Source organism: Platalea leucorodia (genome assembly GCF_965183815.1).
Source record: "Platalea leucorodia genome assembly, chromosome: 1".
Taxonomy (NCBI): Eukaryota; Metazoa; Chordata; class Aves; order Pelecaniformes; family Threskiornithidae; genus Platalea; species Platalea leucorodia.
The window spans coordinates 167,925,409-167,945,514 of NC_138823.1; the positions used below are offsets into that span (position 1 = coordinate 167,925,409).

Here is a 20,106-nt window from a genome sequence, read left to right on the forward strand (position 1 = left end):
GCCGAGAGGGCCTTGATTTAGTGCAAGCGCTGCTCAGCGACAACCGGAACAGCAGGGGGGCATCGGCGTTGCTCTCATCCAAAATCCAAAGCACAGCGCTATGCGAGCTGCTCGGGGGAGAGGAACTGTGTCCCAGCCGGAACCGGGACAGATGGGATCAGCGGGGATGGGGTGACTGGATGGGATGGAATCTCTGGCATGGGGTGGGCTGGGATCTGTTGGATGGGATGGGGTGAGATGGGGTGAGATGGGATGGGGTGGGATGGGGTGAGATGGATGGATGGGGTAGGATGGGATTGATGGGATGGGCAGGAAGGGTGTGGGGTAGGATGGGTGGGCTGGGATCTATGGGATGGGCTGGGATGGGGTGAGATGGATGGATGGGAGAGGATGGGGATGTCCCAATGTCCCTGACACCCAGTGTCCCCATGGCCCTGGGCCCTGATGTCCCCAGTACCTGGTGTCCCACTGTCCCCGTGTCCTCGTGCCCCCATGTCCTGGGTCCTGATATCCCTGAAACCCTGTGTCCCGATGTCTTTGTGTCCTGGATCACGATGACCCTGACACCCAGTGTCTCAATGTCCCCATGTCCCAAGGTCCCTGGGTCCTGATGTCCCCATGTCCTGGGTCCTGATGTCCCCATGGCCCTGATGTCCCCAGGTCCCAATGTCCCTGATACCCAGTGTCCCAATGTCACTGTGTCCTGGTGCCCCCATGCCCTGGGTCCTGATATCCCTGACACCCTGTGTCCCGATGTCCTTGTGTCTCACATCCTGATGTCCTCATGTCCCTGTGTCCCAGATCCCGATGTCCCTGACAGCCAGTGTCCTGGCATCCCTGGGCCCCATTGTCCCAGACACCCAGTGTCCCAATGTCCTCGTGTCCCTGTGTCCCTGACACCCGGTGTCCCAATGCCACCATGTCCCAAGGGCTCTGTGTCCTGGGTCCTGATGTTCCCATGTCCTGGGTCCCGATATCCCTGACACCCAGTGTCCCCATGTCACCGTGTTCCAAGGCCCCTGGATCCTGATGTCCCCATGTCCTGGGTCCTGATGTCCCCGAGCCCCGCTGTCCCTGACACCCTGTGTCCCAATGCCCTTGTGTCCCAGACTCCGATGTCTTCGTGTCCCTGTGTCCCAGATCCCGATGTCCCTGACACCCAGTGTCCTGGCATCCCTGTGTCCCTGATGCCCAGTGTCCCCATGTCACCATGTCCCTGGGTCCCAATGTCCCCAATGTCCCTATGGCCCTGATGTCCCCGGGACCTGATATCCCTGACACTCACTGTCCCAATGTCCTTGTGTCCTGGATCCCAGTGTCCTCATGTCCCTGTGTCCCAGATCCCAATATCCCTCACACCCAGTGTCCCCATGTCACTGTGTCCCAAGGCCCCTGGGTCCCGATGTCCCCATGTCCTGATGTCCCCAAGCCCCGACGTCCCTGACGCCCAGTGTCCCCATGGCCCTGGGCCCTGATGTCCCCCATACCCAGTGCCCCAATGTCCCTGTGTCCTGGTTCCTGATGTCCTGATGTCCCCAATACCCAATGTCCCCATGTCCCGACGTCCCCACGTCCCCGGCTGTCCCCGCGCCGCCATCAGCCGCCGAAGGAGGGACGGGACAGCGGGGGGATTTTTCAGGGCTGGACGGAGGCGGCTCCCGCCCCGCCGGCGCCTGGGGCGTGGGGAGCTGCGGACCAGCCAGAACCCAGCAAGAAATGAAATGAACGGGGCGTTGTAGGAACAAACCCGCCATCGTTATCCTGGTGACAACCACGGCGCTGGCACCGACCTGGTGGCCTTCTCGGGCGGGGGGCACGGAGCTGGAACCCCGAATTTAAACACATAAACCATGGCGCCGGGGGGAACCAGGGGAGAGCGAGGGAGGAGGCTAATTAACGGGTGAATTAACCAATTCAAAGGCGACATTTGATTTTGCGGCATTTAATATAACGCATCGTTAGTCAGGGGGCCGGGGAGGAGGCGAGGGGGCCGGTCGGAGCCCCCGGCGGGGTCCCCAAATGGTTCCCAGCCGCCCTCAGCCCCCCGGGGCCCAGCCTCAGGGGAGCCCCACGCTCCGGCCTAGGCCAGGCCTAGGTCGGGCCCGGGCCAAGCCAGGCCTGCCCCCCCGCTGCGGGGCCGCCCCGAGGCCTGCGGGGCCGCGGCGGGCAGGGCCCAGCGGAGCAGGGGCGGCCGAGGGCCGGGGCGGCCGGGGCGGCCGGGGCGGCCGGGGCCCGGCCCCCGGTCCCTGGTCCCTGGGGCCCGCATCGGGCCAGGCCCAGCTGGGCCCGGCCGTTGCCATGGGAACCGCCGGTGCCCGGCCCGGGGGCGGAGCGTCGCCATGGGAACAGCCGTCTCCTCCTATCAGCGAGCGAGGCGTCCCCATGGGACCCGCCCATGCCACGCCCCGGGGCGGGGCGTCGCCTTGCCAATAGCCCCGCCTTCAGGAGGCGTCGCCATGGGAGCCGCCGGGGGTGGGCGGGGCGTCTCCATGGGAACGGCGCCACGGGGGCGTGACGGTGGCGCCGGAAGAGGCGGGGCGAGGCGCGGCGGGAGGACTCGGTTTCCCGTGAGGCTCCGCGGTCGCTTCCGGCGGGCCGGAGGGTTCCGGCGGGCGCAGGCCGGGATGGAGGCCGTGCCCCGCATGCCCATGATCTGGCTCGACCTCAAGGAGGCCGGGGAGTTCGTCTTCAACGCCGCCGTCAAGAAGGTGGGGCCGGGGAAGGGGCGGCCGGGGCCTGCGAGGGGCCCGGGGGGGGCGGGAGGGGCCTGGCAGGGGCGGGGCGGGGCTGGCAGGGAGGGAGGGGGGAGGAGAGGGGGGCCTGTGAGGGGGGTGTGGGGTCTGTGAGGATGAGGAGGGGGAGGTGTGGGGTCTGTGAGGGGTGTGGGGTCTGTGAGGGAGGGTGTCTGTGGGGGTGTGGGGTCTGTGAGGATGAGGGGGCCTTGGGAGGGGAAGAGGGGCTCTGTGGGGGGTGTTTGGGGTCTGTGAGGATGAGGGGGGGGAGAGGGGCTCTGTGGGGGATGTTTGGGGTCTGGGGAGGGGGGGCTTGGGAGGTCTGAGAGGGAGGGGCGGCTTGGAGGGGTGGGGAGGAGGGTCTGCAGGGGGAGGGCGAGGCCTTGGGGGAGAGGGGGGTCAGTGGTTCCGTGAGGGGTCTGTGAGGATGAGGAGGGCTTGGGGGAGAGAGGGGCTCTGTGGGGGGTGTTTAGGGTCTGTGAGGGGTGTTTGGGGTCTGTGAGGATGAGGAGGGAGAGGGGGGGTCTGTGAGGGGTGTTTGGGGTCTGTGAGGGCAGGGCAGGGGGTGTTTGGGCCGTGGGGAGTCTTTGGGGCGCAGAGGGATGGGGAGTGTGGGGCATCAGGGATTTCTGGGGGGGGCCCTGGGGGGGCAGGGAGTTGTAGCTGGGGATATTTTTGGGGGCCTGTGGGGCAGAGTGGTGGTGGGGGGTGTCTGGAGATGGGGAGGGCTGGGGGGGCCCTGGGGGGGCTTCTGGGCGTGCTGGGGCAGGGAGGGGGATGAGCTGCTCCGGGGGGGGTCTGCGGTGGCTCAGCCCTGCCTGGCACGGCGGGAACAAGGCCACGAGCGCATCTGTGGCCCCCGCCAGCCCCCCTGGGCTCGGCCCCGCTCGCTTCCCTGCCTCCTCGGGCCACGGGACCCTCCCCGGTGGCTGGGGACAGCGGGTGCTGCTGGGGGGGGGACGGGACAGAGTTTGGGGAGGGGGGGAGTCCCTGGAGCACTCCCCATCCCGGGCAGAGCCTTCCCCTGCCGCCTCGGGGGCGAGCGGTGAGTTGGCAAGTCCGTCCCCGCCGCATGTGACCGCGCTGACTCCTGGCTCCCCACACCGCAGCCGCCCTTCCCTGAGCCCCGCCGCCGGATCCGGCCTCCGCCGGCGTCGTTAGGAGATCCGGGTTGGCGATGGCCGATCCCTCGCCTCTCCTTTCCCTCCGCTCTCGTGTAAAAGGGGGAACCGAGCTGGTTCTCCCGCCGCCAGCAGCCCAGGCTGATCGTCAGGTGCTTAAAAGCCCCAACCCCTCCTCGGCGCCTTTGGAGGAAGGTCGAGAGCACGGCAGGGTGCGAGGTGACGGGCGTCTTCCTTCCCGCGGCCACCGAGGGCTGCGACCTGCCCTTGCCGCCCCGGCGGAGACCAAACCGATGGCTGAAGTACTTAATTAAGTGGCTGTAAACAAGCTCCACCTATGACTGACGTTTTCTAGTGCTGCCTAGGGATGGAAAGCATGATTTATTGGTGTGGAAGGAGGATGGGAGCGTTTCTCTTGCATTAGTGCCGCCACCTGCTTCCCGCCTCGCTGGTTTTTGGGGTGCTGAGGGGGGTTGGCGTCCCGTCGGACCCCGGCCGCGGTGTCGGTGTGACGGGGACGTCCCTGTGCCGGGAGGAAGGCGTCGCGGGATCGGCGAGCTGAGTCATGCCGTACCGGCCAGGACAAGGTGCGGCGGCCGTTGGTGCGGCTCCGGCCGTGCCTGCCGGTGCCGTGGGCCGTGGGGCGGCACCCCGCGGGGAGCTGCGGCAGAGGGGACGGTGGCCTCCAGGTCTGAGCGGGGCCCGAGGGACGGTGGCTTCTCAAAAGTGGGTTGTTTAGGGAATTTTTGGGTACGGTAGCAGGTGGAAACCTGTGTTGTGAACGAGGCTTCCCCGCGAGTGTTTGATGGAAACGCGCTCTGTTTTGCTGGCTCGGGAGGAGCGATGGGGAATAAAAACCCAGCACCCTGGTCAAAACAGAGAGGGAGGAGAGGGAACTTCCCCCATTTCTCCAGCGCTGAGCTGTGCTAACCTTGAGATTAAGTGGCGGAGGGTGCGGGCAGCCCTTCGCAACCTCCCTTAGCCCGGCTGCTGCTGGGGTGGATCGAGCCCCTGGTGCCGGGCAGAGCAGGGCTGTGGCTCCCTGAGTCTTCCCCGCGGCTCCTGGGAATGAATTCCTGCCCAGACCCTTGGATGATCCCAAGCTGCTGGTCGGGAAGTTCGGGAAGCGCTGTGCTTGCCGACAGCATTGCGATCCGAGGGATCTCAACCCTCGCTAGAGGCAGGTTTGGGGGGCTCAGTCCCTGCAGCTCCCGCCACAGCGGTGGGGAGATGTAGCTCGTCGCCAAGCGCCCTCCTTGGGGATGCCAGAGCATTTTTGGCCAAGCCCTGGCTCCAGCTCCGCTCCGCGGTGACTGAGGAGCCTCCAGCGCCGTGCCGTTCCGCGCAGGGAGGCGCTACCCTGTTTCGTTTCCCCTTGGGCCCTCGCCGTGCTGAGCTGCCTCCCTGGCTAGCCGCCAGCGCGATGTTCGCCCTTGAAAGCAAGGGGCTTTGCTTCCATCCAAGCGCGGAGGAGTATCGGGTGTGAATCTGGAGTGACTTCAGTTCGGTCCGTCCTGTTCACTGGTGACTCCTCAGGGCCTCGTGGCCGCTTGATTCCGGCTTTTCCACCCCAGCTCCGAGGTCCCCGTCAGCTCCTGGCATGTGCCAGATCCGTGTCTCTCCCCAGGGCTTTGCCTCCTGCTGTTGTCTCTGCAGGACCCTGTGCCCCGGCTTTGCGTTAAGCTGAGGTTCAGCAGGAGCCGGGCAAGAGCTGGAGGGGTTTGGAGGGCAAGTAAGCTCTGAACCAGGAGATGCAAGGCCCTGAGTCAGCGCTTGCCCCTTCACTGGTGCTGGCATGGGGCAGGGAAGGTGTCTCACCCCTCTCTTCCCTTCCAGTTTGTCCTGAAGAACTATGGGGAGAACCCGGAGAACTACAACGAGGAGCTGCGGAAGCTGGAGCTGCTCCGGCAGGTAAGCCGGGCCCCGTCCCGAATCGCTGGTTCATCGCCCGCTCCGTGCTCCGGGACACGTCTGCCAGCTCGCCTCCCTGGACTGGGAGTCATGCTGGAGCGCTGCCGCAGCTCCTCCTCTTCCTCACCGGTGGCCCACGGACGAGGCTTTCGGCAGCCAGGCTGCGTCCTGGGCTCCCCGAGGGGGTTGAGGCTCTGCTGTATCTGCTGCTCCCTGCTGGGTGGAAGGAATCATTTTATCCGGTCGGGCTGGTGCCTGAGGTCTTCGCAGGGAATAAATCAGCCCTTTGCTCTCAGCTCCAGAGCCCAGACGCTTGTGTTAGCCACTGGGGTCATCAGTTTGGGGGCCGCTGGGCAGGTCAGAGAGAGACTCACCCCAGGCAGTTGGTAGCTGAGACACGGGTGGTAAAACCGGCCGGAGACAGCAGAAGCTCTCGCCGGGACCGGTGCCGGTTTGTGCATTGCCAGTCGCTCCCAAATTCCTCCCGTTCGTTTCACCCTTAGGAGCCTGTGCCAGGGAGAGCAGAGACTCTTCCTCCCCGAACCGGTTGCTCTGGATCGGTAATCGGCTCCCTCCAGCCTCATTTTTAGGCGAACAGACCTGTTTTTCTAGCTGCCTTACGCAAGCATTTTCCTCAAGGCCTTGCTCCTTCCCGCAGGGCCGCTTCACCCCGCGGGAGCCGGCCGATGCCCGGCTCTGGCCGTCCCCTCCTGCCTGCAGATCCCCCCACAAATCAGGCAGGCTCCCGCTGCTGCCCCGAGCGCCGTCCTGTCCCCGGGGCAGCCTCCTCCTCCTCTTCCTCTCTCCCCTCCAGAGCGCCGTCAACGTGCCCAGGGACTTCGAGGGCTGCAGCACGCTGCGCAAGTACTTCGGCCAACTCCACTACCTGCAGAGCCGCATCCCCATGGGCGCCGAGCAGGAGGCGGCGGTCCCCATCGCGTGGTGAGGAGCAGCCTCTTCCCCTCTCTCCAGCGCGGGGCTCCGGCATTGCGGGTGGGAGGATCGGCTCCTGGCGGAGGCTGACCCAAAGCGGAGCAACTGCTCCCCCTTCCCCGTGCGCGTCCTTCACCCGATGTCTCCTCCCCGAAGCCCGTCAGCCGTGCCTGGGTGGCACGGGGGTGTCCTGGGGACCCCTTGGGAAAGGGTGTCCTGGCCTGGGGACCCCGCAGGACGTCTGAGCTGAGCCATCAGGCGACGCGGGGCGGTAGCTGGCCCTGAGCAGATGCAGGGCAGAGGCAGGACAGCGTCACCATGCAAGGTGACAGTGCTGAGATTGCTCGGCTCTGTGTAAACGGGGTGTCTGTGTGCTTACAAAGCCAAAACAAGCCCGCCGCGTGGCGACGCACCGTCCCACCAGCTCCCACTGCCTCCGGCACCGTCACCCGGGGTGACGCCGGGCAGGAGGGCCCCTTCTCCGAACCTCTGAGGGAGCGCGTCTCCCGACAAATCCTTTTCCTGGCTCGTGGCCCGCACCCAGGAAACCGGTACCTCCACCTACGGCTGGTAACCAGGCTCCTCTCCTCGCAGGACCGAGATATTCTCGGGCAAGACGGTGACTCACGAGGACATCAAGTACGAGCAGGCGTGCATCCTCTACAACCTGGGTAAGGCCTGGGAGACCGCCCGCCCTCGCGGTCTGCCCCGGCCGCGAGGGACGTCCCTCCTCTCTGCCCGGGCTTTGCTCCGAGCTCCCTGTCAGCCTTCCTCGGAGCGGCCAGGCAGCAGCACGGCCCGCCTGGTCCCACCAGCAGCTGTGGTTGTGCCTCTTCCCCTCCTCTGCGGGGTGCTCGGCGTCGGAGCTGCACGAGAGGTTGACTTTGGCTTTCGTCGGAAGCCTCCTCTCCTTTCCTCCCTGGTCGTGCGCTGCCCCGTGTCTCGGTCAGAGGTTGCACCGAGGAGGCCGCCATCGGGTTGCGGCATTACAAATGCCCTTTCTGGCACAGTGACAGCCGCAGTCAGGCTTTGTCCCGCTCATCCAGCATCCCACCTCCTCAAAAGCAGTAAATGGGGGTAAAAAGATCAAATCCAACACTTGTCCCCCGACCCTTGCTCTCCAGCCATGGACAATCGCGGCTCAGAGGCCGCAGGGCCGCACGCTGCGCAGCAGGAGCTGACGTGGTGCCCGGGCCCCTTTTCAGAGGTGGCTGCTCCCTGAAGCTGGTAGAAACACGTCTGCTAAACCAAAAGATGCTCACTTTTTAATAGTTAGGCTTTGTTTCCAGCCTGGGACTTCCCTGTGCTGAGTGACCTGGTGGCGCAGCCTTTTCACAGGGCGCTGCAGCGTGCGGGTGCCCTCGGAGACGGGTGTCCCGAGTGCCACGGTTCCCGGCCGGGTGCCTGCGGCCGACTTGCCACAGATTTAGGCTTCTCTGGTACAAAACACCCGGTCTGTGGGAGCGGCGCGTGGGGGCTGGCAGGGCGCGCTCGCCCCGCTGAGCCGCCGTCCTCTTTCCGCAGGCGCGCTGCACTCCATGCTGGGTGCCATGGACAAGAGAGTCTCCGAGGAGGTAACGATCCCGCGGGTCCTCCCTCCACGACTTTTCTCTCCCGCGTGGGTAACAGCCACGCGCCGGTGGCGCCGAGGACGTCACCTGGGCGGTTACGAGCGTATCGACGTCAGACACCAGCTCTGGATGTCTGCTGTGACCCGGTAGCGCCGCAGAGCTTTAGGAGGGGCCACCCCCCTCAGGGTTGTGTCCCTCCCTGCCCCGTCCCTGCTCCGGCAAGGCTCTGCCTGCTTGCTGGCCGGGCTGACCTTCCTCCCACCCTCGGGGCCAGGAGGGGAGAGATCTGATGCAGCTTGGGGAAAGCACCGAGCTGTTGAGAGCCCCGTGAGCCCCAAAAACTCACTCCAGGCTTGTGGCGGCTGTTTTTTGGGGTCTCGGAGGAGGCAGGGCACACCTGACCCCTGCTGAGGTGGGGTTTATCACCCTAACGCCCTGTGTGAAGGGAGGTCACTGCTTTTCCCCTCTTGCCGAGTCTCCGCAAATTCCTCGCGGCCGGCATGTGCCTACGGACGTCGGCTGCCTTGGCGTTGCTGCGCGCGCCCGACACGCGTTCTCCCGTCCCCCCAGGGCATGAAGGTTTCCTGCACCCATTTCCAGTGCGCCGCCGGGGCCTTCACGTACCTGCGGGATCACTTCCCCCACTCCTACAGCGTAGACATGAGCCACCAGATCCTCAACCTCAACATCAACCTCATGCTGGTAGGAACTGGGTTCTGCCTCCGCCGGGGCACTGGTCGTACTGGGACGGCTCCCTGCACGCCTCGAGGGCAGCTGCCGCTCGACCGGGAGCGGGGTGTTCGTGGGGTTGGGTGCTCCTCGCTGAGCCCAAGCGCTCAGAGCCGGGCGAGACGGGACCCCGGTGCCCCACGGGGGGTGGTTGTCTGCGGGGTCCAGGCTGCCGTAGGCGCGAGGGGCTCCCTCCCGCGGGAGGGGAGGAGATTTTGGGAGGCAGCGGGGAAGAGAGAAGGCTCTGTGCCGTTCTGTGTATCTCCGGGCATCCCCTCCGGCGTCCCTCGGGGCTGGTGTTCACCGTGCTCCGCTGGCCCCTCAAGGAAGGGGCTGTAGCTGCTGGGGCCTGCCAGGGGTCAGGGCCTGGCGCTGGCTGGGATACAGAGGGATTCCCCGAGGTGTAGGGAAACCGAGTGTTCCCCTCTTGCCTTCGGCAGGGCCAGGCGCAGGAGTGTCTCCTGGAGAAATCCATGCTGGATAACAGGAAGAGTTTCCTCGTGGCCCGGATCAGCGCCCAGGTGAGCTCCTGGGCAATCTCTGCTGTGCTGAACTCTGGCCGCTTCTGCCTCAGCGCTTGCTGTACCCAGCGCAGCCCCGCTCCCACCGCACGGAGCGAGGTGTGGGATCGGGAGCTCGGGGAGGGTGTCCCGGATCCTGCGCAGCACCGGTGCAGTCAAACAGCGGTATGGGGTGCTGCTGTTGTCTCGGGCTGTGAGCACAACCACCGGCTCCTCAAAGGAGAGCGTAAGATACCCTAGAGGGAAGGGATGGCATCCAGAGGGACCTGGAGAGGTGGGTCCCTGTGAACCTCATGGGGTCCAACAAGGCCAAGGGCAGGGTCCTGCCCCTGGGTGGGGGCAGCCCCCGGTGTCAGCACAGGCTGGGGGATGGAGGGGTGGAGAGCAGCCCTGCCGAGAAGGACTTGGGGGTGCTGGGGGATGGAAAGCTGGCCACGGGCCGGCAATGTGCGCTGGCCGCCCAGCAAGCCAAGCGTCTCCTGGGCTGCATCCCCCGCAGCATGGGCAGCGGGGCGAGGGAGGGGATTCTGCCCCTCTGCCCCCTCTGGGGAGACCCCCTGGAGCCCCGCGTCCAGCTCGGGGGTCCTCAGCACGGGAAGGACATGGAGCTGTGGGAGCGGGGCCAGGGGAGGCCACCGAAATGCTCCGAGGGTGGCCCAGCTCTGCTGTGAGGGCAGGCTGAGAGCTGGGGGTGCTCAGCCTGGGGAGGAGGAGGCTGCGGGGAGACCTCACTGCGGCCTTGCCGTGCTTAAGGGGGGCCGGCCGGGTGATCTGAGGCCGTGGACACGCGCTGGTGCCGGTGAATCCTCCTCTCCCGTGGTGCTCTCGGTTCCACCTGCGATCCGGCTTTCTGTGGGGGTTTCCCAACACCCGTCCCTCTCTCCGTAGGTGGTGGATTACTACAAAGAGGCCTGCCGGGCGCTGGAAAACTCGGAGACAGCCTCGCTGCTGGGAAAGATCCAGAAGGACTGGAAGAAGCTGGTTCAAATGAAGATCTATTATTTTGCTGCTGTGGCCCATGTAAGTGGGGAGACCAACGCAGGGGGCAGCTCGGCTGCAGTGGGGGGACCTGCCCTTCGCTCCCACCCTGGCTCAGGCTGCTCACGCCCGCCGTGCAGCGCTGCTCACCGCAACGCGGCCGGCGATCGGGCTTTGGCTGCTCTGCGGGGTTTTCTTGCCCGTTTCAACGATCTCCCTTGAGTTAAGGAGCTCTGATGCGTCTTTTCTTGCAGCTGCACATGGGAAAACAGGCCGAGGAGCAGCAGAAGTTTGGGGAAAGGGTAAGCAGAGCCGTGTCGGCTGGGTACCCACAGCGCTGGGGACATCGGCGTGTCACCAACGACGTCCTGCCTCCTGCAAGCGTTCGTGGGTGTTCTTGGAAAGCCCCGTTGCGCTGCAGCTCTTGGGGGCCGATGTTCCTGCGCAAAGCAAGGGCACCAACTTCTGTGCCACCCCTGGTACCCCCTAATTCCTGGTCTCTCTGCAGGTCATCTACTTCCAGAGCGCTCTGGATAAACTCAACGAAGCGATCAAGCTGGCAAAGGTGCGTCCCTGCTCCATCTGGTAGCAGTAATTGTTGGGGTTTTTTTAAATTCCTGTGCTGAGCAGCGGCTCACTCCAGTGGGACACCAAACTGATGATGGTTTAAAAGCTTTCTTTGCTGTCGACTGGGTTGGCAAACCTGTGCTGGCTTCCCAAAGCATCGCTTCGCTTCCCTCTGCGACATCCAGCCACGCCCAAGGCTCTGCTATCTCCCGGCCGCTTGGTCTGCCAGGGCTTTAGCGGGGATTGGGTTGGTTTTGATCATCCGGGAGCGCGTGGGCGGCTCCAGCAGGGCCGTGGGTCTGCGGCGCGCAGCCCTGCCGCGTGGGAGACGCTGGCGTGGGCGCTGCGGTGCTCGGGAAGCCGAGGACAGCCCCGTGGCAGGGTCCGCCTGTGAAACAGGGGCACGGAGGGTTTGGGGCTGCCTGCAGCATCTCCGTTCCTTTATGGGGCACGAGGAGCGGCGCTGGCGAGGCTGCTGCTGGCTCCCGGGCACGCTCGTGGCCGCTGCGGCAGCAATACCCGTTCCCTGCCTGTGCTAACTCGCTCTCGTTTCTGCAGGGCCAGCCAGAAACCGTCCAGGAGGCCCTGAGATTCACCATGGATGTGATCGGTGGCAAGTGAGTCCGTGCACGGGGCACCCCTGGACGCAACCGTCCTGCTTCTCTGTGGTCAGAAATGCCCGGTGGCCGGAGAAGCACAGGGGGTGTCCCCGGTGGCCCCTGACGCGCAAAGCCAGGCGCCCCGGCTGCCCGAGGCTCTCGGGACGTGCAGCTGCCGTGGAAGTTGCTCTTCGCTCTCCCTGGAGCCACCCAGGGCCTGACCCCGCTGGGAGCGAGCTCAGGGAGCCGGGAATGCCGTCCGCTCCTCACCAACGCGGCATCGCTGCTTGTTTCTAGGTACAATTCGGCCAAAAAGGACAACGACTTCATCTACCACGAAGCTGTGCCTGCGCTGGACACCCTGCAGTCCGTGAAAGGTGAGGACGGGCAGTGCCCTCTCCCGCCAGCCCCTGATGGGAGAGGGACACGCAGGCAGGGACACACGGTGGCTCCACGGGGCCCCGGGAGCCTTGGGGCCAGCGGGGCTTCGTGCCGTGATGCCCAGCTCTCCCGGGATCTGCCCGGAACGACCGCGTTGAGCGGGAGGACCCCTCAGGAGTAACTGGTTCCCCACAGAGGTTTCAGGTGCGTGTTGTGTCTTCAACCCCCAGGTGCCCCGCTGGTGAAAGCCCTCCCCGTCAACCCCACGGACCCGGCTGTCACCGGCCCCGATATATTTGCCAAGCTGGTGCCCATGGCTGCCCACGAGGCCTCGTCCCTGTACAGGTGCGTCCCGGGCCGCGGATCCCCGGCTCCGAGCTCAACACGGAGCCCGCGCCCCAGCTCGGCCTCCCCGCGGGCTGAAGGGAGCCGGAGGGGACCAAACCGGGCGCGGTGGTTTCCCTGGGGAGCCACCGCCCTCCCCAAACGTCCCTGAGCCGTCGTCCTCCTGTCTGGCTCCTGTCCGTTGTCGCTCCTGGCAGCGCAGAGACGGCCGAGGGGCCGGGGGCGGCAGGCCCGGGGACGGACGAGGCTCCGGCCGATTCCCGCAGGTCTTGGAGCACCGGTGGTTTACGGTGGAGGTTTCCCTACTGCTGTCGCAGCACTAAAGGTGGGGTTTTTTTTCTTTTTTTTTTTTTATTCCTCTATCGTAGCGAGGAGAAGGCCAAACTGCTGAGAGACGTGATGGCGAAGATCGAAGCCAAGAACGAAGTGCTGGAGTACGTGTGAGCCGTACCGGGACGGGGCCCTGGCCGATTCCTCCCCGCCGGAGAGCCGGGCAGCAGCCGGGGCTCCCTGCAGCCTGGCACAGGGGGTCCTGATGATCCCCCTCCCTGGTTCGACAGGAACGCAGGCATCCCTGATCCCTGTCACCCTCATGCTGAGCGCGGTCGCCTCCCAGTTTGCCCAGCTTTGGGGCAGGCCCCGTCCCCCAGCGGGTTCCAGTCCCAGTGACCAGTCCCCAAACTCACCCTGCGGCTTTGCTCAGGCCGTCGGGGGCGATGCTGCGGTGCCGCGCCCCGAGCTGGCTGCCATTTGGGACGGGGGGGGACCTGTGGGGAGGCTCGGCCACCGCTCAGGGACTGCTTCTCTCGCCTGTAGCCAGTTTATGGACTCCATGCAGCTGGACCCCGAGACCGTGGACAACCTGGACATGTACAGCCACATCCCCCCCATCCTGATGGAGAAATGCGCCGCGCTCAGCGTGCGCCCCGACACCGTCAAGAACCTCGTCCAGTCCATGCAGGGTAAGGACACGGGGACGGACTGGGGGGGACTGGGGGCGTCTGGGCTGGCCCTGGGGACAGGCGCGGTGCTCCCTGGCTGGGGCGTGGCGGTGGGAAGGGCCGCTCCCATCACTAAGTCTTTTCTGATATAAATTCCGTAACCCCGAGGCATTTTTCCTGTTGGCCAGTGGTGAGGGATGCTGCTTCGCAGAATGATTTGGGTTGGAAAAGAGCTTTCAGATCATCAAGTCCAACCGCTAACCCCGCGCTGCCAAGGCCACCACTAACCCATGTCCCCAAGCACCACATCTCCCCGGCTTTTCAATCCCCCCAGGGATGGGGACTCAGCCCCTGCCCGGGGCAGCCTGGGCCAGGGCCTGGCAGCCCTTTGGGGAAGGGATTGTTCCTAACACCCACCCCAACCCTGCCCTGGCGCAGCTTGAGGCCGTTCCCTCTCGTCCCAGCGCTTGTTCCTGGGGAGCAGAGACCTTCCTCGCAGGCGTCGCCCCACCGGTGGCTGCAGCCCCCCGTGCCCTGCAGCCAAGGGGCTCGGTGCTGCCTGGAGCCCGCTGCAGGCACCTCCCCAGCGCAGGCAGGCCCTGAGCCCAGCACCCCGGCGTCTGGGCTGGCGTCTCCTTGCCTTCTCTGGTCACCCATAGCCAGGTTTACTCTTCAGGCTGCTGTGTCAATGCCTGGCTTCGAGGCTGGAGCAGGCGGTGGCCACATGAGTTGGGCCGGGAGAGCTGGTAGCGGATGGTTCGGCCCTTTGCCCACCTCCATGTCTCTCCCCTGCAGTGCTCTCCGGGGTTTTCACCGACGTGGAGGCTTCCCTGAAGGAGATCCGAGACCTCCTGGAGGAGGACGAGGCTCAGGAGCGGAAGCTGCAGGAGCTGCTCGGGAAGGTCCCGGCGCCCCAGGGGTCCCCCCCGCCGCCGTCCCCGGGGCTGGCCGAGGTCAGCAAGGAGTGCTCCAAGTACATGGAGGTGCACGAGAAGGCCAGCTTCACCAACACCGAGCTCCACAAAGCCATGAACCTCCACATCGGCAACCTCCGCCTGCTCAGCGGGCCGCTGGAGCAGGTCCGGGCCGCGCTGCCCTCGCCCGCCTTGACCGAAGGTGAGCGCTGCCGCAGGTCTGCGTCCCCCTCCTGCCTCGCCAGGGCTCCCCTCGCCTCGCCCCGCGCCTGGGCTTGCGCTGCCTTGGCGTCGGCCGGCTGCGTGGTCCCTCGCGAGCCGGGCTGGGGGCTTGTCCCCCTGAAAAACACGCAAAACGGGCTGTGGTTGTGCCAGGACAAGCCGCAGGCTGGCTCCTGATCCCCGCGGTTCCCTCCCCTGGGCTGCAGCACGTCCCGCGAGTGGGCTGGGGCCGGGGAGGCTGCGCCGGGGCTCGGAGGGGTCCGGCGCGGCCGCTCAGCCCTCCCTGTCCCGCAGATGACAAGCAGGTGCTGCAGAACCTGAAGCGAATCCTGGGGAAGGTGCAGGAGATGAGGGACCAGCGGATGTCCCTGGAGCAGCAGCTGCGCGAGATGATCCAGAAGGACGATATCACCACCTCGCTGGTCACCACTGACCGCTCCGAGATGAAGGTGGGCGTCAGCCCCCGTGTTTGGGGAAGCCCCTTTGCGTGCCACGCGTCCCGCTCGGGGCTGCGGCGAGAGCTCTGCTCCGTCCCAACCTACCCCAGAGCCTCCCCGGCCGCCTGCGGCCCCTCAGATCCTCCCCTCTCTCGCAGAAACTCTTTGAGGAGCAGCTGAAGAAGTACGACCAGATCAAGGTCTACCTGGAGCAGAACCTGGCCGCCCAGGAGAACGTCCTGAAGGCCCTGACGGACGCCAACGTCAAATACGCGGCCGTGCGCAAGGCCCTGGCCGAGGTGGAGCACAAGTGAGTGGTGTGTGGGGCGGAGAGGGTGCCCCGCTGGGGTCTGGGTGCCCCGCTGGGGTCTGGGTGCGTGGGAACGGCCCTCGCCCACCCCAAGGGAGAGGTGTGGGGTCGCTGCCGCCTTCTCTCCCTGTCCCTGGTCCTGCCCCACTGCTGGGGGGCTGCTGGGGGCTGTTTGTCCTGCACCGGGGTGGGCGGCCGTGGGCTCCCCAGGAGCAGGGGCTCCCCAGGAGCAGGGACTCCCGGCTTCGGCCCCGCGTTACGGCCCCGCTCAGCCCCTCCGCCCCGTCTCCCCAGGTGGAACACGACCGTTCAGACCCTGGTGGCCTCCTACGAAGCCTACGAGGACCTGATGAAGAAATCGCAGGAGGGGAAGGATTTCTACACCGACCTGGAGGGGAAAGCCGCCAAACTGCTGGAGAAGGCCCGCGCTGCCTGCCAAGCTGCCGAGGCCAACAGGCAGCAGATCTTGGAGAAGTAGGTGGTGCCGTGGCCGTCGTGGAGATGCACGCGGGGGCATAAAGCCGGGGCCGGGGTCCGAGCCCCGGCTCGCAGCGCTGCGAGGCCCTTGGGGAGGCGGGAAGCACCTTTCGGTGCTGCGGGGGGGTCTGGGCCCTGGCTCAGGGGTGAGGGCTTGGCTTCGGTGCGGTGGCTCCCTGCGCTGAGCCCCCGCTGCCTCCTGGCAGGGAGATGAAGAAGCAGCCGCCCCCTCGGCCCACGGCCCCCAAACCCGCCCTGCAGAAGAAGCCGCTGGAGCTGGAAGCCGGGGGGCTGGACGCCGGCGACCTGCCGCCGCTGGGCTCCCTGCTGCTGTCGGAGCTGCCCGAGGAGCTGCGCAGCTTGCCGCCCGACGTGCTGGCCGGCCACCTGGCCCGCTTGCCGCCCGCCACGCTGGCCGCCCTCACCCTCAACCCGGCCCTGGCCGCCGGCCTGCGGCCCCCCGGCCCCGAGCCCTTCCTGCCAGCGGCCAGGCTGGCCAGCGCCCCGCTCCAGCCCTTCGCCCCTGCCCGCTTCCCGGCCCCCGCCGCCCTCCCCGGGCACTACCGTCTGCCGGCGGCACCCGCCTCGGCGCCGGGGCCCTTTCCCGCCGGCGCGGGGGCTCCGGTGCAGCTCCTGCAGCCCTCCGCCCCGCAGCCGGCCGGGCCCCCCCAAAGCTCGGCCCCGGCTGCTGCCCCCCAGCTCTTCCCGGCCGCCCCGCTGGTGCGGGGCCCGGTGCAGCCCGGCACGGCCGCGGTGCAGCCCGGCTATGTGGGGCCCCACGTGCTGCCCTCCCGCTCGTCCCCGCAGCATGGCCCCCTGCCCGGCTCCGCTCCCGCTGCCTCCTACGGCCTGGGCCAGCCCGGGGTGCCCGCACCCGGCCCCCTCAGGCCCCCGGCCCTGGGGCCAGCGCCTATAGGTGCCCAGCCGCCGGTGGGTGGCCCTGAGCCGCCCCCGGTCGCCCGGCCGGCCACCACCACGGTGGACAGCATCCAGGCCCCCATCTCCAGCTGCGTGGCTCCCCCGCGGCTCCCGGGCCAGGGCCCGACGGTGCCCCCAGGCCAGGGCCCACCCGTGCCCCCAGGCCCCTTCCTGGCCCCGCAGCGCCCGGGGGGGCCCCCTGCCCCCTTCCCCTTCGCCCAGGGGGGGCTGCAGCCCTTCGGGCAGCCGGCTCAGCACCCCTTCCCTCCCAGCCAGCACCCCCACGCCTTCGCCCCCAGCATGGAGATGCCCGCTCGCACCCAGGACCCCCAGCAGTTTCCCCCGGCCCCCTTTTTGCCCCCGGGGAGGGCCCAGGTCCCGCTACCCTTCCAGCCGCCCGCCCGGCCCCCGCTGCCCCCCCAGGCCCCCTTTGCCCAGCAGCCCTTCGCCGGCCCCGGGGGGCAGCTGCCCCCTCCGCCCCCGCAGCTCTACCAGCTCCCGGGGCAGGACAAGCTGCCCCCCCAGGGGCTCGCCCCTCCCACGGGCACCCTGCCCTTCCCCAGGGCCCCCGGCCAGGCGGCACCCCCGGCGCAGCCCCTGCACGCCGCCCTGGGGGGGCTGCAGCCGGTGCCCGCCAGCTCCCCGGCGCTGCCCTTCTGCCCCAGCCCCGCGCCCCCCGGCAGCCAGGTGCCCCCCGGCACCGTGGCCCTGGGCCCCCCGCCGCCCGGCCCCGCCAGCCAGGCCGGCCCCCACCACGTCGCCCCCTCCGCCAGCCCCATGCCGGGCGCGGTGGTGGTCCAGGGGCCCCTCGTCCCCTCGCCGGCCCCCTCCCCGCAGCCGGCCTTGCCCATGCAGCCCCCGGCGCTGGTGGCCGGCTCTGGCAGCCTGCCGCAGAGACCCCCGCCCTCGCTGACGCCGGGCCCTGGCGAGGCCCCCTTCCAGCGGCAGAGCTCCTCCACCGACGACCTCCTGTCCTCCAGCCCCGAGAGCCAGCACGGCGGCTCCAAGGCGGCCGTGGGCCAGCCCCTGCTGCAGCCCACCAAGGCAGATGCCAAGGAAGGGCAGAAGCCCAAGGCAGTGCAGCTGATCGAGAACGATCCCTACGAGAAGCCGGAGCGAGTCCTGCGGCTGCTGGCGGAGCTGGAGCGCTTCCGCGGGCTGGTGGAGCGGCTGGAGCGCCCGGGGCCCGGCGGCATCGCCGAGCTGGACGCCGTCTGGAAGGAGCTGCAGGACGCCCAGGAGCGGGACGCCCGGCAGCTCTCCATCGCCATCGCCCGCTGCTACTCCATGAAGAACCGGCACCAGGACATCATGCCCTACGACCGGAACCGCGTCGTCCTCCGCTCGGGCAAGGACGACTACATCAACGCCAGCAGGGTGGAGGACCTCTCGCCGTACTGCCCCACCATCATCGCCACCCAGGCCCCGCTGCTGGGCACCGCCGCCGACTTCTGGCTGATGATCTACGAGCAGAAGGTCTCCATCGTCGTCATGCTGGTGTCGGAGCAGGAGCTGGACAAGGTAGACCCTTCCCTGGGCACGCAGCGGCCATCGCCCTCGCCTCGCGCGCCGGTGCCGCCGCGCGGCAGCCCCAGGCCCTGACGGGGACCGGGAGGGTCCCTTGGGGAGGTGGGCGCCTGGGGTGGGGCGTTACGGTCCCATCGCCCGCGCCCGCTCCTGACGGCGCGCCCCCTTCCCTCCCCGCAGCAGAAGGTGCTGCGGTACTTCCCGCCGGAGCGGGGCCAGCCCGTGGTGCAGGGACCCATCACCCTCGTCCTCACCAGCCTGAAGGTGGCCCCCACCCACGTGGAGCGGATGGTCACGCTGCAGTACCGCGACCAGAGCCTCAAGCGCACCGTCGTCCACCTCCAGTTCACCTCCTGGCCTGAGCTGTACGGCGCTGGCGGGGGGTTTGGGGGTGGCGTGGGGGTCCTGCTGCGGGTGGGGGCACCCCAAGCTGCTCCTCTGGGGCTCCAGCCCCGGCCTGGGGGGGCCTGGGGCAGCTCTGCCCCCCTCCCCACTGAGCGCCCCCCTCCGCAGGGGCCTGCCCGACAGCAAGGGGAGCCTCCTCCGCTTCATCCAGGAGGTGCACGGCCACTACCTGCACCAGCGCCCGCTCCACACCCCCGTCGTGGTGCACTGCAGGTGAGCGGGGTCGGGGGGGCTCCCCCACGGGGCCGGGGGCGCGGGTGCCCCCCGCCGCGGGCCCCTCACAGCCGGGGCGGGGGCGTCTCTCCGCAGCTCCGGCGTGGGCCGCACCGGGGCCTTCTGCCTGCTCTACGCGGCCATGCAGGAGGTGGAGGCGGGCAACGGCATCCCCGACCTGGCCCAGCTGGTGAAGCGGATGCGGCGGCAGCGCAAGCACATGCTGCAGGAGAAGGTAACGGGGCTGTGGGGAGGGGGCCGCTGCCCCCGCGAGGCGTGCGGGGCGGGGGGCTCACCCTCCCCTCCTCCTCCTCTTCCTCCCCTGCAGCTCCACCTCAAGTTCTGCTACGAGGCCGTCCTGCTGCACGCCGAGCAGGTGCTGCACCGCCACGGCGTGGGTGCCCCCGCCGTCCCCAAGGCCGCCAACAGTGCCTCCCCCAAGGTGGGTGCGGGGTCGGGTGGGGGCCGGGGGGGCTCCGCCGCCCCCCGGGCTGACAGGGCCCCTCCCCCGCAGCTCTACTTCCACCAGGACCCCCAGGACCTGGTCCTGGGGGGGGACGTGCCCATCAGCTCCATCCAGGCCACCATCGCCAAGCTGAGCATCAAGCCGGCGGGGGCCGGCGGGGAGGCCGGCGGGGGCTGGGGGCCCGATCCTGCCCCCGCGCCCGATCCCGCCGACACGGAGGCGCTGCCCGACGCCGCGCTGGATGGCGTCGGTGCCCCCGTCCCCGAGCCCCCCCCAGCGGGGCCACCCGTCCCCGAGCCCCCCGGTGACAGCGAGAGCAGCAACCACGTGGCCGAGAGCCCCGAGCCCCCCGGGGGGGAGCCGGCGGCCCCCCCTGCCGCCCCCTCCTCCTCCTCGCTGGAGCTGCTGGCCTCCCTGACGCCCGAGGCCTTCACCCTGGACGCCTCCCTCAAGGGCAAGCAGCGGATGAACAAGCAGAACTTCCTGCAGGCGCAGACGGGCGAGGGGCTGCGGGGGCCCCGGCCCAGCGACGACCCCCTCAGCATGCTCGACCCCCTCTGGACACTCAACAAGACGTGAGGGGGGGCGGCAGGGACCCCCCCAGAGCCGGCACTACAGCCCCGGGCCCCTGCCTGCCCCCCAGTCTGCGAGGGGAGCGCCCCCAGGCAGCTGGGGCTGGGGTACCCCGAGGCGGGGGGGCACTGGGGGGGTCCCGCCTTCCCCTGCGCCCCCCCCCCCCCGGTCCCTCTGCTTTGTACAGGTGTAACGCTGGCGCTCGCCACCGCGGTTGACTCCAAGGAGAACTGACTTTTTCAGCTCTTTGCTACTAAAATAAAGAGAGTTTGATCTGCAGCTGCGCTGCGGGCGTGGGGGGCTCGGCTCCCTGCC

General features: G+C 68.1%; 1 protein-coding gene across 5 annotated transcripts; it reads left to right on the forward strand.

The window, feature by feature from the left end:
* Window positions 1-2,579: 2,579 nt before the first annotated feature.
* Window positions 2,580-20,013, forward strand: PTPN23 (protein tyrosine phosphatase non-receptor type 23). 5 transcript variants are annotated; one of them, XM_082323442.1, is made up of 25 exons: window positions 2,580-2,708; window positions 5,690-5,764; window positions 6,579-6,706; window positions 7,292-7,368; window positions 8,222-8,271; window positions 8,839-8,970; window positions 9,438-9,518; window positions 10,407-10,538; window positions 10,751-10,798; window positions 11,005-11,061; window positions 11,622-11,680; window positions 11,960-12,039; window positions 12,274-12,388; window positions 12,757-12,822; window positions 13,205-13,350; window positions 14,125-14,445; window positions 14,760-14,914; window positions 15,061-15,212; window positions 15,507-15,686; window positions 15,896-18,128; window positions 18,315-18,499; window positions 18,648-18,752; window positions 18,849-18,987; window positions 19,081-19,194; window positions 19,267-20,013. In XM_082323442.1, exons 1-25 carry the CDS (start codon window positions 2,625-2,627, stop codon window positions 19,795-19,797), a joined length of 5,445 nt encoding a protein of 1,814 aa, XP_082179568.1. In that variant the 5' UTR covers window positions 2,580-2,624; the 3' UTR covers window positions 19,798-20,013. The 5 variants fall into 5 exon arrangements, with proteins under 5 accessions (XP_082179568.1, XP_082179569.1, XP_082179566.1 ...); XM_082323443.1 differs by having other exon boundaries at window positions 18,318-18,499; XM_082323440.1 differs by having other exon boundaries at window positions 19,081-20,013.
* Window positions 20,014-20,106: the final 93 nt, after the last annotated feature.

Excerpts from the sequence above, each read along its gene's own strand:
- PTPN23 (XM_082323440.1), top strand. The coding sequence starts at position 2,625 with ATGGAGGCCGTGCCCCGCATGCCCATGATCTGGCTCGACCTCAAGGAG. Across the intron at positions 8,272-8,838 it reads ACAAGAGAGTCTCCGAGGAG|GGCATGAAGGTTTCCTGCAC; the intron begins GTAACGATCCCG and ends CCGTCCCCCCAG. Across the intron at positions 15,213-15,506 it reads CTGGCCGAGGTGGAGCACAA|GTGGAACACGACCGTTCAGA; the intron begins GTGAGTGGTGTG and ends CCGTCTCCCCAG.